Source organism: Manis javanica, chromosome 8 (genome assembly GCF_040802235.1).
Source record: "Manis javanica isolate MJ-LG chromosome 8, MJ_LKY, whole genome shotgun sequence".
Taxonomy (NCBI): domain Eukaryota; kingdom Metazoa; phylum Chordata; class Mammalia; order Pholidota; family Manidae; genus Manis; species Manis javanica.
The window spans coordinates 63,519,111-63,538,632 of record NC_133163.1 but is presented as its reverse complement, the minus strand read 5'-3'; the positions used below and the strand labels follow the sequence as shown (position 1 = coordinate 63,538,632).

Below are 19,522 nucleotides of genomic sequence, written 5' to 3'. Positions count from 1 at the left end.
AATGTTTTTCTTTCCATACTTACAAATTTCCTGTTAAGTCTCTTCTGAGTCAATCTGATGCTTAGTAACCTTAAATGTTAACAAATATTAAATATATTGCTAACATTTTCCAAATAAGGTTAAAGCCTTGTACTCTTCCATTAATTATGAAATTAATCAAGTCCTATAAATTTTCCTACATACCTCTCATATATACCCACCCCAAATGCACCTGTCATTGCCTTAATTCAGGCTTCCTAACTGCCTCTAATATCTTCATCCTCCCACACATCTGTGACATGGTCATAAAATGACCAGATTTGTTTCAGAAAGTCTCCTCACCATGCAGGTTTCTGTTAGTATTCATGGTCTCAAAGATCTGGCTCCTATGCACCTCTCCTGCATTTCACTCATCACGGGGATGCGCACTAGTTGACAATAAAGAACTACTTGCAGGGCCTGCATAGTTTTCTTCAGGACTGTCCCTTTATAGAGCTCTGGTAAACTCTTATCATCTTCCACAGCCCAGCTCAAACATTACTTCTAAAAGAGCTTCTCAAAGCCCATCCAACTCCAAAGTTAATCACTCCCTTTCCTAAATCTTGTAACTTATAATTGAACTTATCACATTGTATTATAATTATTTGTTTATATGCTTGCCTTTACTGCTATTACTATAGACCTTTAGAGACCGTGAAAGGTGCTTCATGGTTATTGAATTGAACTGAATTTTATCTAATGATCTGAGTAATTGGGAACAGAGATGGGATGTTTCCACAGTGATTCACAGTGGCCGGGATGATCGTGTTTCTCCACAGCAAACATAAATTTTATGTTTCTTTAATCACAGAGATTACCAGGCCCTCTTGGAATAGTACACAAAACACACTCTTAAATATGGATTAGTATTTCTGGCTTAGTGCAAAATAAGCACATCATGTTTTATCTTAAATTTTTTAGCAGGGCACTGAGTAGATCAAAGGATGGTTTATTTATACTGTGTGCCAGGAATAGCATCTATTAAACTTTATCCTACACATACTGAAAAATAGGGCCCTGATGTATTGGAAACTATCTTGAAAATTAATTCCTTTGGGAAACAGTAAAAACTATGCAAGGGTTGCCTATCATCAAATCCCAATGGAATAAAAGTAGATGGCATGAGCAATATAGGGAAATTTTGTGGCTTCAAATTTCTGGTAGACAGCACCAAGTATGCAGCATTGTGGTAGGTGTTACATAATTTTCAAGACTGAAATCTGTTCCTCTCTAACCAGAGCCACAACAAAGTTCTCTTTCTGGGATGAAAGATACTAAGGAATTTGCATAAACAATATTTAAGGATAAAGTCTCTCCTCTTACCAGCATATACAAATAACTTGAAACTAGTTTTAACTACAGGACTCTCCCCATTATTCATAATAGTTTAAGACAAGTCATTTGTCTGCAGTGTTTAAAATTAGCTCATGATTTAACTTTACTTGTTCTTTTCTGTATTTTGCAGAGGTTCCACACTGAACATGTTATTTTTGGAATAAAAATATGATTAAGAGTTTAATTAACTTTAAGAGTTATCCAGAAGAATATTAACTATATTAGTTTAGCCCATCTGTTAGGATTTTTCAGAGAATGTCATTAGAATTTGTTTCACTGAAGGCTCACTTTCTAGAATTCTATTAATTTATTTTACACATTGCCAACGGAAAATTTGAATGACACAAAATACAGTTCAGAGAAGGAAACTTTTTTGTCGTAGTGGCAATGACACTTCAATTGATCCCAAAACTTCTTAAACTTCTTTCTATAACCATGACATGAGATAGCCAATTCATTCACCTGGTATTTCTTAAGAGCTGCCATTTACTAGGATAAGCATAAAGTATTTTTCCTTAGCAAGTAGATAAAAACAAAACCAAAATAAGGAAGTATTAATTTCATAATGAATGCAATTCTAGCTCAGCAGTTATACAAAAATGTATACATTACTCACTCTGAAATAGTTTTAAAAATTGTGTATCAATAATTTTATTTGTCTTGATTTTTAAAGATCAGTTAAGCCTAAAAAAACCCAGATTTAATATCTATTTGAAATTAGGAAAATGGCTAATGCCAGTTTTGTTAGCTCCTCATTCCCTTCTCCATATGAACTTTTTGAAACTATATAAAATGTCTACACATTCCTTTATAACACAATTATCAATAAGCAGTAATGAGTAAAGGCAGTATCACTTTTCTCTCAATCTTTGATCCACAGCTATTTTATACACAAAAGGTTTAAATGTTAACTTAATCCCCACATAAAATTCTTTGTCACTTACTAAGTCGACTCTTTCAGATCTTATTTCTTTTGTGGTATAGCAAAGTTTTATGATGTCTAAAACAAAATACTCTCCGTTTTTACCTTTTGTAAGACTGTGTCCAACTATTCCAGATTGGGAACTGTCTTTCTTTTTATCTGGTGATTTAATTTGTAGCTAATCAAAACAAAAAAAAAGCCCCATCAACTCACAGGAACACATAGAAGGCTTTGGGCCATATGCCCAGGAATATTCTGATTCACTCAATAACTATCAACCTCCCAAAGGAGATATTTGAAATTCCATTAATAAGAACATGTAAAGAAGAGAAAAAGTGCCACAAGAAAAATAGTATACCATTAACGGGCTTCTTCATTTCTGTGAGAAACTATACATTTGAAATATCTGTTCCAAATTTTTGTTATGCCAAATAAACTACTAATATGTTGTATATGAATAACCAACTAGCTGTCAGAAGCCAAGAATGAATGAAAAGTATTTCAACACTATCTAAAGGTTCTTACAAATGAACACATGTCTAGGGTACATGTAAAAAAAAAATCTAATAAACTAAAAAAGTCAACTAGCATTTTATATTTATAAAGGTTACTTTGCTTACCAACTGCTTGTTCTCATGTCCTATTATTGTTTCAGTAATTTAAAAAAGACCAGGAACAAACTTTCTTTTAATAATGGGGATTCCTTCATGTGCCTTTAATGATACAGGTACAGTCAAAGGCAAGTATGACTTCATTATAATGATAATTTAGACACCTCACCGGGATACAGTAATGCCTCTACAGCTCAGCTAGTTTATATACTTTACTTAAAAAAAGTGAAAACAATACCTGGGAAGAACACCAAAGTTCTTTAAACAGCCAAAAGGTTTGTTAGGCGGTTCATGTGCTCAAGCATTTTCATCTCAAGCCCTTGCTCTCAATCTATTTTCTTATACACAATTTTAACAAACTTGGATGTCTAAATCCACGAGATTAAAAAGCAAGAATTAAGAGAAGCTGCTACAGCTAAAGCATACTGATGGCAAAATGCAGTATCTGAGAGTTTGTAAGTATGAAAGTCAAAAGGAAAGCTACAGAAAAAGAAAAAAGAATTAAGAGCCAAAGTCGATTCTTCTGAGGTTAATTACTTAAGAGCAATCATATACTTTAGGAGACTCTCAAGTGGGCTTCTGGTACATTATAACTGAAATTAATGGTCTTCAATAGTCCTTCTACTTAAATAATACATTTTGATATCCACATATCAGCCCACTTCTTGATAGGGTGACCACATCTGGTTTGTTTAGGATTGTCCCAGCTTAAGCTTCTTGTCCTGGCATAATTATCAATAGCTCTCCCTTTTACTCTCAAGAGTGTCTTGGGTTTAGACTGTAAATTTTAGGGACACCATACTTAGTGCCTTCTATGTGCCAGGACCTATTACAACTGTTTTCATTTATCTCCACAATCTTATAAATGGGGTACATTATCCCCTCCTCATAGAACTAAGTCTTTGAGAGGTTAAGTGATTTTCATAAGACATTAGTAAATGTTAAAGGCCTATATATGAACAACCCAGGCACTCTGATACCAAAGTTCTAGTTCTTAACCACTGTAATACCCTGTACTCTCTCTCTCCTTAGAAAGATGGGTAGAGCAACAGGGGGAAAGAGACATCCAGATTTTTGGAAAAAGAGTAAGAGGTATCAGCTTTCTGGAAAATGTATCTATACAATCCTTATGGTTTCCACAATCCTCTAAATTTACAATCCTGAAACATCTAAGAAAATCTTTGAAGTGCAAAATATTTCAATTCTGATGAGCATGGGCTTTCTAAGAAAACAATTTCAAGATGTTTCAAATATTGAAATGCTACTGTAAAAACATAGACAATTAATTAGTTATGCCTTGCTCAAAAAATTACCTATTTCATCTTTTTAATTCTATCTTACTAATTTAAGAAAATTAGTAACTCACTATATGTTACAATATAAATGCAGAGTGAAAAGTATACTGGACTTGACAGCTTTGCTATGCAACAGCTAGGATATCCCTTAACTTCTCCAAACTTCCAATTTCTTTATGGGTAGCAGAGAAATATGGTTAGCTGGTTAAGAGGATTTAGGGTGATCAGATGGATTTCAAGTGCCTTGAGAATATATTATAAAGGACCATACAAATTTGGGGTATTAATAATAAAGTCATAGATTTTTAACAACCTGGATCATAAATCTATGACAAGTATTCCAAAACAGTAATAAGTCTCAACTTTATTTTCCCTTTTACTTCAAAATTATTTTGGGGAAAAAAATAGCACCTAATTGGTCAAATGTGATAAAGAAAACTGCATTGAAAAGATTAAGAGCAGAAACGTACATCAGAGGCTAACTTTGTACTTCAATCCGAAAAAGATGCTATGTATCAGGTCATTAGTCCTTAAACTGTGAGATCAAGTAGAAAATACAGCTGACCCTTGAACAACATAGGGACTAGGGGTGTTGATTCTCCCCACTCCTACAGGAAAAAAATCTCAATATAGCTTTTTGACTCCCCCAAACGTAATAGGCAGCTGTTGACTGGGAAGCCTCACCAATAACATCAACAGTTGATTAACACATTTTGTATGTTAAATGTTATTACATATTTTTATAATAAAGTCAGCTAGAGAAAAATGTTTTTCAGATTGTCACAAATCTCTAAAAACTTTTCCAATATATTTATTGAAAAAAAATCCATGTGTAAGTGGACCTAGCAGTTCAAACCCATGTTGCTTTAAGGGTCAACTGGTAGTTACAAAAGAGGTTCAAAGACTTATAATAAACCTTATTGTATTAGCTACACTAACTTAGAATGAATAGTTTGAGAGAATTACATTTATATAGCATTTTCCTGTTTTCCCAAAAGCATTTCAATATTTGATCCTCAGCAATCAGGTGTGGTAGACAGATATTATCATTCTCATATTATGAATTAAGAACCTGAGGCTTAGAGAGATTAATTTGCCCAACTGCTTTATAGCAAGAAAGTTTTCCAAAGGGGAGGGATGATTCCATTTCTACATGGAAAGAAATAAATTATTCGGATGATGTAGAGCAAAAGAAAAGCCTCAGCCTTCTTTACTGGCTGAGACATGGAATATCTATAAATTCATGTTGTCTGAAAAGTAATATGCATTGAAGCCTGCCTACATATCTCTAATAGCTTTCATATGATAGAAAAAGGTTTGTTTTGGCTCTCAAACTATTAAATTTGCAAGGAAAAACAGGACTGGTAAGTGCAGAACCACATGACTTTTTCAGAGTAGTGAAACTAACGAGAGGTGTTCCCAATCCCTCTATGATTTACCATTGCTGAGATTATTCCTTAACAGGGAAACACTTTTAAAGTAATTTTTCTCGAATCTCATTTGCTAGATTCCATAAATTAACTGCTATAAAAGATATGTATCAGACCTAGTAAGAGGCTTTTCTTCCAATCTACTAAAAAGGCACATTAAATACACAATGCTGGCCTCATTATTTTAGATAATGACGGAAAACAACAGCTGATAGCCAGTTGGGGACAAATGCCAACTTTTCCCATTTGTCTGAGAATATTAAGTTACTCGCTACAACATTCAGTCTTCAAATACTAATATCCATAAATGATAAAGTATTTAAACGAAATCCTAAAAAACAGACTAAGGATAATGCCTCTCTGATCTGCAATACTGGCTTTAAAAATTTTATTGTTCTGAAGTACATAAGTAAACACGTCTCAGCAGCTTTATATATTTTCATATATTTTATTTTTTTAAACACTTAAAAATTTTGCAAGCTAGCAGTAAAACACTGCCCTCAATATTTTACTAATTAGCACCGTTTACCTTTTAAAGCTAACTGGAACACTGTTTCATTGTAAATTGTTGTAAAATAAAACGATCATTTCAAATGCCAAATCAGCCTCAAGTAACACATGAACCATTAATTTTGTAATTATTTTTGGCTTTATGCACAAAGACATATTTCAAAGATAAACTTAACAGTATCAGTTCTGTCAATCTAACAAATCAAAGTACCACAGTTTAAAGCAGTATTTAATCACTGAATTATATATATGAGGCATGTAAGAAAATTGAGAAGTCAGCTATAAAAACAAAAGATACTACATAACTTAGAGTCCCTTATTTTTTAGAATGAGGAAAATAAGGAAAAATCTATGGTACAGATTATCAGTTACACATATGGTTTAGTATGTCAGTATTCTCATGCTTTACTTATGAGTTTGGCCTTACAAAAAGCCATCAAATGTCCAGGGTAACTCATACGGACAGCTGGAAGCCTGAAATAAAACTGTTCAGTGCAAAAGATCCTAAGCCACTTATATAATTTTAAATGGAAGCTTAGACGTTTAACTCCTTTGTTTTCATCTGAAAAATCGTTTGAAAATATGGAAACGTATAAAATTATACTTGAATTACTTCTATACATTAAAAAAAGGGGAATTTTTCATTTCATGTTTTTGAATAAGAGCACTCTTCAGAGATATGGGGTTAAGTTCTAAGCCACAATTGAGTGCTTACTAGCCTGCCCGTTTTGCATACCAGTAGAATCAAGTCCAGTTTTGCCATTTGTGGATAACTATGACAAGATACAAAAGCATGTGTTTGCCATAAATAGCTCTGGCTAACAGCAAACTGCTCACACTGGGCAGATCAAATTCTCTATAAGGAGAGCAGTCTGGACTACAGCCAAATCCCACTATTAATGTTTGAGACCGCTTTGTCAATTCTTTTTTTTCTAATATGCAAATTAAGAAATAGTAGCTGAAATTAAAACTCCTAAATTAAAGAAGTATTACTAAACTTTTGAAGGACAACATTTTACAAATTATTTTAATTGTGACAAAATATGCTGCAAGAGCTTCCTGCTTCTACTATTCAATTACTTAGAAATGTAAACGTGAATAAAAAAAGAACCACCCTAATTTATCCAGAGAACAAATCAGGTACTGAAGAGTATTTATGTTAAAGTGCAAAAAAATAATTTCTGATCTCCCTTTATAACACATAAGGAAATAAATACAACTTATAAAAGTACCCCTTTATAATAATACTTTATATTAGTTGGCTTTAAAATATTTTTTAAACCAAATAAATTGGAAAGTATCACACATGAATGTTATACAAAAAAACTCTTAAATGACCAGTGCAGAGAATAGCGATTTACCTTAGAAGTTGCTTCACATAGCCTTTTGTAAAATGTCCAAGGAAAACAAGGCAACATTCTGTCATATGCCACAATTTTTATTGCAACGTGGCCATTTTTGTGAGGGTAGGGAGTTTGATCTCAAAAACAATGTTCCATTTAAGGCTCTTTTATACAGAAATTGCCATCATGACTGATATTGAAAATATCTTTAGTGTTGCAAGACTTAACATGGTAAACATAAGCTCCTACACTTATTCAGTAGTGTACACTCAATGGAAAAAAAGGTATTAGTAACAGCTATTTCTTTTAAGAAGATATACAGGTAACAGGAATGAACACTGAGGTACTAGGATGAGTTGATTTGACAAACAACTTAATTGGCATTCCTTTTGGGGGTGAGGATGAACTTATTATAAAAAAGTGCTTTCAATGCATAGTGTTGTATTTGTGTTGCCAAGTCACAAAAATAGGCTTGCCAAGGCAGGTGAGGTGTATGAATGCTCTGAGCCTCACAGAACTGCAATCAAGTGCAATTATAAATAATACTGAATAAAGTTTACCATCTGACCAGTGGATAATACTTTCAAGGCATTCAATTATCTTACCCTTTGCAGTATTCTAAGCTATTCACATTGACAATCACATTCATTATAGTGCTTGCTGCAAGGGAGGCTATGACCAGTTGTTTTGGCTTAAATACAATGGGAAGGCATTCCTTGGATTCTACATAAAAGTTAATGGTATTAAACAGTCTAATGGCAATCACTGATAGACTGCTTACATGAATGGTATTTCCTCCATTCATTGTTAGAAGGAGCCAGTGGGAAGAGGAGGAAAAAAAAAACTGAAAACCTAACACTATTCCAATTAATTGAGCTGCAGAAATGGAAGCTCCTTAAGATGCAGATGGCACTTGACTGTCACTTTATAAGGGTTTTCCTTCAAGTGAAACTACTACATTGCCTCCCAATTTATCTCCAAGCGTCGAACGGTCCTTTATATCATCCAAGCCATTTACTTGCCACTCATGCTTAATACCTAAAAAAGAAAACATCCCATTACCTTATTATAATTAAGAAAGAGTAACTCCTCTACACAAAATATGCAATGTTGTACCTGTAAATTTCTTTTTAATGGCATCTTTAGAGCTAGCATAAATCATCTTGCTTTTTAAAGGTGCACTTTCAGGAGCCCTACAGAAAAAAAACAAGAACAACTTATAAGTCCCACTTAAAAGAAAAAGCAAGGTAAAACGGACTATGTTAATAACAATCCTTGCATTTTAAAAGTACTTTTTTCTTTCGTTTTTACACACCAGAATATAAATACTAGGTCTTCCTTCTTAGACTCTTTTGTTTCGTATGTGGCATCGTACAAAGCATATCGGCAATCATTCAGAGGTAGCAACTTCACAAAAGATGTGTAGGGGTCCTCTACAGTATCACCAATATCACCCACCAAGATCTGCTTTGCTTCCTCTACAATTATTTGTCTTTTGTCATCGCTTAAACAGAAGAGAACTGCTTTCTTCCTTTTTTTAATCTCCTCTTGTGTAGAAGATTTCCTTACTTTCATATCATTAAAAACTTTGATGACTTCATCATTCACTGTAACTCCAGAAGCCTGAAAATATAAAAAATGAACAGTAATTCAGAACAAGTGTTTTGGTTCCTTAGTTTGGCTCCCTTTAGTTTGGCCATCAAAAATTGCATTCTATCAGTCAAGTATGCCAATCATATCTGCCACATTTTAAGTATCAGTACATGACACACTGATTCTAACTCATCCCGCCCCATTCACCCTTTTCAAAGAGGTTTGGAGGTTGAAGTAAGTGAAAGGTAGAGAGAAAGGGACAAATACAAGCTGTCCCATCCCTGAAATGTTTCCTATTTCACTGAGTGATGTCAGAGCTTCAGAACATACCTTCTGTATTGTGTCAACACTGCAGGCCTTAAAAAAACACTTTGGGATTTCAGTTAATGCTTCTACTATTTTTTTTCTTTAAAGTCATCCTAGCCAGTGCCGTTTCCTCATAAGGAAAGGGAATCAAGTGTGTACGCCAAGCCGCCCACAGCTACAACATAATTGCCGCACAGCTCAAATGGAGACACTTCAAAACTAACGGATTTAGTGTAAAAGCTTTCTACGGCGAGAAAGCATTTTTAAAAGCGTTTTTCCACCTCCTCAATCTCCCCCTGAGGGGTTTACTACAGGCCGTCAAGACCCTCCCCGAACGCCTTCGGCAACGGCCTGAGAGCACGCACCAATTTCAGGGCGCGCGTGTCAAGTAAAATTTGGAAGCTCAGCGCACAGCCGGCTGGAGCGGAGTGAGGCGGCCGACCCTCCCGCGGCCCCTCTGGACGCCGCCCGCTCGGCTCGGGTTCCGACCCCCGGCCCGCGCCCAAGCCCTCCCCGCCCCCAGGAATTCGAGGAGCGGCGGGGCCGGGAGGCCGGACGGAGCGCAGCCGGGGCCGCAGCGCAGCAACGACCACCCTGAGGCCCAAGCCGGGTTAAAATGGCGCTTCGCCCCCAGAGCCCCGCAGGGGCGCGCCGGGGGCTCTGCTCGCCACGCCCGGCCCTGGGCCCGCGCGCTCGCCTTACCATCGTGCCCGCGGCGGTGGCTGCGGCGGCGGCTGGGGATCCGGCTCTGAGGCGCTGGGCGGAGAAGGCGGGGCGGCGGGCAGCGGCGACTGAGGAGCACGCCGGGAGCTGCGGCCCGGCCGGCGGCGGGCGGGGCGGTCACGTGGGCACTCCCCGGCTCGGCCCGCGTCCTCGACCTGACCCCCGCGCGCCCCGCGGGCTCGGACGGCCTGCGCCGCGGGGGCCTGAGCCCGGGCCCGACGGAACTGCCCCCTGTCCCCTGTCCCCGCACACCGCGGTCGGCGGCCGGGAGGGCGCTCGGCTCCCAGAAGGGCGTTTCCGCACCCCCGCGCCGCGCCGCTCCTGGGCGTGGCGCCTGTGAGAAAGGCGCTCCCTCGCGGGCGTCTCTTATTCATCCGTAGTTTCCACCGAAAGAGGTTGTTTTCCAACTTTTTCAGTCTTTTTGGAAAGCCTCCTCATAAGACGTGGAGTCAATTGTTTAAATCTTCTTCCTCCAATTAAGCAAGAATAGACACTATCGGGAGTTGCTCCAGTTGATTGAATTACTCAGCAAAAACAAAATGATAAACAGGTGGAAAATCACGTAACAGAAGTCTGTGGTTGAAATAATTATAATAAAAACGGGTAGTAGTATCCCTTGGTAATATCCTTTTATATATTAGACTAAACAGGAAATGGACTGTACTCTTTGGTGCCAGTCTTCAGGAAGCCCCACTATGACAGCTGACGTCAAGTGGACCTAAGAGTAGAGGTTTTTCCCTCCTGGTAACCAGAACCTCTTCTGCTAAGCCTGTATAACTGAGCCAAGGCTCTTCTCTACCCAAACCTTTTCTACATTCATGGAAGTATCCCATTTATCACAGAAAACATCGTCACTTCATACTTTGAGGAAAAATATCCTAATATTTAATGCTTTATAGGTTTATAATGATAATGTTATAAATGAAATACTTTACATGCTTATCTATAATGAAGATTTATAAAGTGTTTAATCTGGACTAATTTATGCTACCTTTTCTTCAAAACGTCTGCCATTTCCTACCTTACTTTCGTCATTTGTAAAAATTGGTAAAATCAATTTAAAATTCTGATCAATAAAGTTTAACTTTTTTTGTGAAAAAGACTTGAACTACAAAGGTAGAATTGTTATTGCCTAAAGCTATTGTGAACAAAATAGTAAGTCCAGGTAAACCTTGAAGCAAACTAAGCCATAAGAATCATGTACCGTCAAGAATTTTGGGCTGGGAATTGGGAGACTTGGATATTAATCTAGGCACAGTCCCTAGCTCTATAATCAGGAAGCATTTTCAGCCCCCACAGACGTCAGGTGCTGCATCTGTAAAACAAGCTCTGATTAAATTATATTTAAAGTCTTTTTCAGTTTTAAAATTCAGTTTCTTGATATGTCAGTATTTCTCAGGAAATGGTGTGTATGTGTTCTCGTCGGGGTTAAGTAGAATTAGGGATGGAAAATCATAATGAGAAAGGGTTGTTATGCCCCAGTTTCTGTGATAAATCTTTGTATCTAAAATTTAATATATTTTAAATGGAGCATGTTAGATTTTGCCCATGAAAAATACACCTAGTTTTTATACCCATAGCTTGTGTTTATTTTCTTATTGGGAAAATTGCCTTAGCGTAGAGACAAAAACTGAGAAGAAAGTTCCCAGAGTCTAAGCATGGATCTGTTAAAAAACAAAATTCAACTGAGCAACTTTGAAGATCTAACTGGCTTTGTTAAGTGATTCATTATTTGGGCAGCACCCTGTCTAGCAAATAGAAAGATGCTCCCAGTTGTACAAAATGGAAGGTTTTTATAAGAAAGAGGGTGGGGCAAGACGTTTATTAAAAAAGAAAAGAAAGAATTGTTTCAGGCCAGGACATCTTTTAGATGGGAAGGGAATGGCAGGATTTTTATCATGCAGGTTACCAAACTAGTACTGATCAGGAAATTTCAGATTGGCTGTTAAAATGTCACATTATGGGATAAATTTTGGTTTGCTGTTGGGGGTAAGTGACTCCATTTTGGGCTTGTTTTTCATTTTTTAACAAATCCCAAGCAAGTATAGTTGACTAATGCAGGGCTTAGGCGTGCCAACCTCCTGGACAGTCGAAAATCTGTGTACAATTTTTGACTCCCCCAAAACTTAACTACTAATAGCCTACTGTTGACTGAGTTAACAAATCTCTGTGTAAAACAAGGAATTTAATTAAGGAGAACTTACTGCTAAAAAAGGGTTTCTAAACAAGGAAGGTATAACCTTGGCTTTAAACCAAAAGTACACTCTGAAGAAATAGAGGAGGTTCTTTTTATCGAAAAAGGCTTCTGCCTGGGTTCCCATTTGGGTCCTCTTATGCAAACAAGGGATGCAGACTTTGTTAGTCCCTAATGGTTGATGCAAGTCACAGCTGATTGGCTGACTACTCAGCCTGCCCTGTTTTGTTTTAGACTGGTTTTGCTTTAAAGAGCAAATGTCAGTCTGTGATTCTTCCAAGAATACAGAAAACGTGTGACCGCTTGTCAATACATGACTTTCTGACTCCATTTTGTTAAGGTCTCAGTTAGCCTGACAAATCCATCTTGTTTTCAGGCATAGCTGGATTTGGGGGGAGGTGGTACTCACTTAGTTTTGTCTTAAATTCAACCAAAGGCTTACTGATAACATAAACAGTTGATGAATATGTATTTTGTATGTTATATGTATTATATTCTGTATTCTTACATTAAAGTAGGTTAAAGAAAATAAAATGGTTTTTTAAATTGCTGAAAATATCCAAAATATTTTCCAATATATTTATTGAAAAATATCCACATATAACCTTGACCCATGGTTGTTCAAGGGTCAACTGTAGATAACAATGCTTTACATTTAGCCGGTACATTAGTTTATTAGTTTATGAAACCTTTCACTTTCTTTCTCTCTTGAAGTTCTAAGGAAATCATGGAGAGTGGATCTCTAGGACTCTAACGTACTGCCTTTTTTAATAAGTCCACCCACCATCTCCCAGAAACCTAGGTTTCATCTCACTTAGGCTGCAAGCATTCTCCGGAGGACACGTCAGCAAGCCACAAGCCCACCTTTTCCCTGACCCCTCCCCTCAAAAGCCCGCCAAAAAAACCTGGCCATAAAAGCCTCTCCGCCTGTTAAGAGACGCCTTCTTTGTTCTGCTCGCCAGAACAGAGGAGGTCCCTCTCGGGTTTAGCAATAAACCTGCTTGGACTGTGGAGTTTGCGTCCCTTCTTTTCCTTTTACTAAATATACTCTGTGGGTATCAGCAACTCTTCTCATAACTAGACTCTTCTCAGAGTTTTCTTCCCTCCTCAGCTTTGAAGTTTGCAGGAAAGAGATTCCACCGAGGCCATCAACCTGGCAGAAACCAAGTCTGGGGGCAATGGAACTTAGTTAGGTCAAAACTTCTCCCACCAAAGCTAGGGATTCCAAAGATGTTAGTCACCCCCCAGCTGTGACATCAACTCCTCTCCAAGCCTCCCTGTCCCCTGCCTCCAACAAAGTTCATACTTCTCATGCACTAGGATTCTTTTCCTGAAGATATTTTTGTCTTTGCACATATCTTGTTGCACTGTAATAACTTGTTTGTTCTGCCACCCCACTAGACTAGGCTCCTTAAGGATCTGATGAGTCCTACTCATCTTTGAGTTTCTGGAATTTGGCACATAGTAGTTGCTCAACGATGAAGTAATATATTTAAGATGCTTTAGTGTTATAAAGAGAACAAAAGGGAAGATCCTGAAGATTGTGAGGCCTTGCTACATGCCCTTGTGAGGCTGGCTCTTAGAACCTCAAGGTCAAGAACAATTCCTTTTCTTCATGCTGGTTATTTATAACCAGAACATACCACCACTGGGTAAAGGGACGACATCACCAGGCATTGCTGCATGAATTTTAGCCCCTGGGTAGTGGAGGTAGTGTCAGACAACATGTGTATTAGTTTCCTGTGGCTGCCGTAACAAATTACCACAAATTTAGTGGCTTGAAACAACGCAAATCTATTGTCACATCTGTGGATAAAATGAAGAAGGTTCCTGTGGCCAGGATTCTCACCTGGCCCTGGTTGGCTAGCTCACTACACACATGTGGGCAATGCATCATTTTTGACTCTATAGAGAGAGCCCTGCCCAGTGCTCTGGGTGACATGGTGGCACAGCTGCAAGGCTGCAGGAGAGCAGAGCAGAGGCTGGAGTAGTTGGAGTGGTGGCAGCGCTGAGGTCAGAGCAAGAGGAAGGCTGTACGGGCAGAGAGGCCCAGAGGACGGCTGTGTGGGTAGAGACCAGCTTGCTGCATGCAGACTCGCTCTGAGTGAACAGATTCTAGTGACTGACCTGCCACCATGGAAATAAAGTTGGGTATAACCCTTTCACCCCAGCAACGTTTCACTGTTATTTCTTTGGTCACACTGGATCCATCGTGAACTTGGCTGGGGCTGGAACCCATTGGCAAGACAGCATCACTTCCCACCTCTGCTCCAATCATCACATCTCTGACTCCCGTCTCCCTCTGTTACTGTGATTATTCTGGACCCACCAGATAATTTAGGATAATCTCCTATCTCAAAATCATTAACTTAATCACATCTGCAACATCTCTCCTCCTGTGTAAGGTAACCTACTCACAGGTTCTGGGGCTTTGGACAGGGACAGCTTTGGGGACCCATTATTCTGCCTACCATGCCACACTTGCACTTTTCAGCAATCTCAAGCTCAAGCAAACAAAACAGGTGGGACAGGAGGGCTCTAAACAATCAGCTCTAGAGCGCACAGCTGAGCTGTGATTTTCCATTTTCCAGACCAAACTGACAGTAGTGACAAGCAGCCAGCAAGAAGGAAGTGAGAGTGACCTGGAGAGGGCCGGCCTGATGGGAGCTCATCTTGGGCACAGCAGGGCGGCTTCTCGGCCATTTACTGAACTGTGAAAGATGTTTGCTCCTGTGTAAAATGGGGATTATGTTACCTTCTCCATTTAGGGATTATTGTGAGGATCAAGTGAGATAATGCATGGAAATCTCCTTCCAGCACAGGAATAGGAACCTGGGCTATTGTTTCCATCAGTGCAGACTGAAAGCGAGAGCACGGTTTTACCAATGATGGGGATCAGGGTAGACTGCCTCGAAATAATAGCTTTGGTATATTGATTATTTAAGAAACAGCCAGTGCAAAAAGGACACTGTAACCCTCCATTGTCCCCCTAAAAGCAGAGAATAAATCTCCCATGTGAAAGGTACCCTCCCTGCACCAGGAGGAAAAGAGACATCCTTATCACCAGTGACAGGGAACTCAGGGTGGAGAAAGCTATATAAATAAACCCTGTTACCTCTTTACTAATGTGATATTCCAAACCTACACATCTTTGTCCTGTCATTTCCTCATATATTTACTGTTTCTTTGTCTAAAAGGTATAAAAGCTTCTTGCTTTGGTCACTTGTTTGAGTCTCATATTTCTATGAGCTCCTGTACATATGAAATTAAATTTGTTTTTCTCCTGCTGATCTTCTTTATGTCAGTTTAATTATTAGGTCAGCCAAAAAACCTAGAAGGAAAGAATGGAAGAGTTTCCTTCCCTACACCAACTCACAGGCAACAGTCATGAAGCAATTTCAGGCTTCATTGGTACTGATTTCTAAGGCTCAGCTAAAGTTGCATACTCCAGATTCCTTAGAAAATGGGAAAAGTGAACACCCCTGAATGGGTACTCTTCCAAGAAACAAACTGGGTGGGGTTTCTGTGGTTTGTAAAAGTTTAGAATCGTTTTTCAAGTCTTATATAAACAAATGAACCTGGAAGATGATGCAGAAAAGTTCTGTTGAGCCGTACTCCCTGTCAGGGCACATGGCACTCAGCTCCCACGCCCCTTCCTGACCAGACAAACGGAAGCACAAAGACACTCACCACTTCAAAATGTACCTTTCTACCCACGTGTCTTCTTACTCTGGCATATCCCTCCCAACCCATGCCTGAACTAAAAGGCTGGTGAGGAGGCAAGTCATGTATTTTTCTAAATCTAAGTATGAATTTAGAACTAGAAAATAAACATAGTGGAAGATGTGTGTTGGAAGCTGATTTCTGTGTCTCAATCTCTGGTTCACAAAACTCACTTCAGTTCTTAGACCTGTCATCTCAAGTTTTTTCTAATTTAGGAACATGACATCACAAGAAAGGAATTTAGCAGTTTTGTCACAGGAACAGGTAATGAGGTCACAGGTAATGAAAATGCAGTTAAGTAGGAAATTAGTTCAAAACGGTTTCAAACTCTGTATTTATAAATGCTGGTTTCAGTTTATTAAGTCACAGACACACTTATCAGATATCACCAGTTATTTGTGATACTAATTGAATTGTGATAATAAGTAGCAATCAGTTACCTAAATTATATAAACCTTACAAAAACTCCTGAGAACAGAAACATAAATTTATTTAAGGGGGAAACCTTGTTTAATTTACCTTATTACAAAAGTTGTAGATTTTTAAATCATAGACAAAATTGTATGGACATGAAAAGTGTAACACACAGAAACGGTGTTAACAGACATGAATAAGAGTAGGCAAAAGATAGAAAACTGAATAGTTTATTTATTCCATTCTAGTCATTCATCTCTTCCTTTATTTCCTTCATTGACCACCTCTGCTAGGAGCTGGGAATGAAAAGATTCAAATTACACAGTCCCTGCCTTGAAGAAGTCAGTTCTGTGACAACACGGCAAAGAAGCCAATATCTGTGGAATAATCCCATGTGTGCTGCAATGGCGTCTGTACGGCATGCCGTGGGAACACAATGGAGGGCCGCCAGCTCAGTCTGGAGTAAACTGGGTCTTTAAGGGACAAGTGGGAGTTAGGAAGATAGGGGAAAGTCCATTCAAAGCAGAGGGAAATGAATGTACAAAGCTACAGCAGTGCAAGTGAAGCATAAGAAACCCCAGGTAGTTTGCTGTGACTGGAGCCACTGCACTTGGTAGGCAACAAAGATGGAGTGGAAGGAGGTAGCAGCTTATGAGCCTTATGAGTTCTGCAGGTAATGAGCGAGACATATTTTTCAAATATGTTTTCCAGATTTAAGATATATTGAAATATTCACACCCATAAAATTCACCATTTTAAAGTGTTCCATTCAATGTTTTTTGTTTAGTTTATTCACAACTGTGCAAGATATCACCACTATCTAAATTTAGGACATTTTTATCACTCCCAAAGAAACCCCATCTCCATTAGCAGTCATGCCACATTCCACCCTCCTCTCAGCCCTTGGCCACCACTGATTTATTGTAGATTTCCCTGTTGTGGACATTTCCATGACATATGAATAGAATCATATAATATGTAGTCTTTTTGACTGGCTTCTGTCATTTAGCATAATGTTTTCAAGGTTCATCTATGTTGTAGTATATGTCGGTACTTCATTTTCTTATGGTTAATATTATGTTGCATGGCTCTATCTGTTCATCAGTTGATAGACATTTCAGTTGTTTACACTTCTTGGCTATTGTGAATAACGCTACCACTGATACCAGGGTTCTTGTTCATGAAGTAGAAGGATGAACTTTGCAAAGTAGGCAAACAGGAAAAAAAAAGGCTTTTTATTTAGAGAAAGCCGTAGTACAGAACTCTCAGCACATACTGGGAGGGGGCAGGAATGCCGGGGTCTGGGCTGTGTCTAGGGGTTTATGTCTCAGACTTAGCTGAGTTGCCTAATTTCTACTGGTTCCTGCTGGAATGCTCTTCCTTGTTTTGACCAATCTTACTGAAAGTTCTCTAAATTTCCAGATTTGGCATGCTCCAGCTACCCTTACTGATAGCGAAAAACAAAAACAACAACAAAAACAAACCAGGGGCGTTCCCACCACAGTCATTCTGTTCTTGTATATTCCTGAGGCCCTCAGTAAGCTTCTTGCTTTTGTTTTGTCCTGAGGCCCCTTTTCCTGTTCTTACTAGACAGGGGCTGCCTCTGTCTTTTCCCTGTTTCACCATGAACATTTGTATACAAACTTTTGTGGGAACATGTATTTTCATTGCTTTGGGGTATACACCTAGGAGTGTAATCACTGGGTCATATGGTAACTTCATGTTTGGTATTTTGGGATGCTGCCAAACTTTCCCCAAAGTGGCTGCTATTTTTTAATCTCACCCACAATGCACAAGGGTTCCAATTTCTCTACATCCTTACCAACACTTTTTGTCTTTTATTTCAGTCACCCTAGCAAGTGTAAAGTAGTGTCTCATTGTGGTTTTGATTTGCATTCCCTAATGGCTAATGATCCTGAGAATCTTCTCATGTTTTATTGGCCTTTCATATATCTTCTTTGGAAAAATGTCTATTAAGATCCTTAGTCCATTTTTTTCAACAGTTATTTATCTTTATTGAGTGGTAAGAGTTCTTTATATATTCTAGATACAAGTCCCTTATTAATATATGATTTGCAAAAAATTTCTCCCATTCTGTGGATTATGGGTTGTCTTTTCACTTTCTTAATTGGTGTTCTTTGAAGCAGAAAACTTCAGAATTTTAATGAAGTCTAGTTTATCTAGTTTTTATTTTGTTGCTTTGGTGTTATATCTAGAGACCATGCCGAATCTATGTTTATAAAGACTTATTCTTATGTTGTTTTTTTTTAATTGGATTATGTATTTTTTTTTGCTGTTGACTTGTATGAGTTCTTTACATATATATATATAATTTTTTAATTTTGATATCATTAATGCACAATTACTTGAACAACATTATGGTTACTAGACTACCTCCATTATCAAGTCCCCCCCACATACTCCATTACAGTCACTGTCCATCAGCGTAGTAAGATGCTATAAAATAATTACTTGTCTTCTCTGTATATACTGCCTTTCCCGTATCCCACCACACACATTATGTGTGCTAATTGTAATGCCCCATTTTCCCCCTTATCCCTCCCTTCCCACCCACCCTTCCCAGTCCCTTTCCCCTTGGTAACTGTTAGTCCATTTTTGTGTTCTGTGAGTCTGCTGCTATTTTGTTCCTTCAGTTTTTGCTTTGTTCTTATACTCCACCTATAAGTGAAATCTCTGATACTTGTCTTTCTCTGCCTGGCTTATTTCACTGAGCATAATACCCTCTAGCTCCATCCATGTTGTTGCAAATGGTAGGATTTGTTTTCTTCTTATGACTGAATAATATTCTGTTGTGTATATGTACCACATCTTCTTTACCCATTCATCTACTGATGGACACTTAGGTTGCTTCTATTTCTTGGCTATTGTAAATAGTGCTGCAATAAACATAGGGGTGCATATGTCTTTTTCAAACTGGGCTGCTGCATTCTTAGGGTAAATTCCTAGGAGTGGAAACCCTGGGTCAAATGGTATTTCTATTTTGAGTTTTTTGAGGAACCTCTATACTGCTTTCCACAATGGTTGAACTAGTTTACATTCCCACCAGCAGTGTAGGAGGGTTCCCCTTTCTCCACAACCTCGCCA

The 19,522-nt window shown here is 38.3% G+C and overlaps 1 protein-coding gene across 3 annotated transcripts; it reads right to left on the bottom strand.

Moving 5' to 3' along the window:
- Positions 1–6,332: 6,332 nt before the first annotated feature.
- On the bottom strand, positions 6,333–12,800 carry CFL2 (cofilin 2). Of its 3 annotated transcripts, none has more exons than XM_037025528.2 (4): positions 10,066–10,475; positions 8,780–9,087; positions 8,581–8,657; positions 6,333–8,502 (listed from the first exon to the last, which is right to left on the bottom strand). In XM_037025528.2, the coding sequence occupies exons 1-4, from the start codon at positions 10,066–10,068 to the stop codon at positions 8,390–8,392; spliced, it is 501 nt and encodes a 166-aa protein (XP_036881423.1). In that variant the 5' UTR covers positions 10,069–10,475; the 3' UTR covers positions 6,333–8,389. The 3 variants fall into 3 exon arrangements, 2 of the variants coding, with proteins under 2 accessions (XP_036881423.1, XP_073067464.1); XM_073211363.1 differs by lacking the exon at positions 10,066–10,475 and adding an exon at positions 9,729–9,927; XR_005063269.2 differs by having other exon boundaries at positions 8,431–8,502; positions 9,034–9,087; positions 10,066–12,800.
- Positions 12,801–19,522: the final 6,722 nt, after the last annotated feature.

Coding starts and splice junctions, on each gene's coding strand:
- CFL2 (XM_037025528.2), bottom strand. Junction 8,658..8,779: donor GACCTAGTATTTATATTCTG/GTGTGTAAAAAC, acceptor TTTTTTCTGTAG/GGCTCCTGAAAGTGCACCTT. Junction 8,503..8,580: donor CATTAAAAAGAAATTTACAG/GTACAACATTGC, acceptor TTTCTTTTTTAG/GTATTAAGCATGAGTGGCAA.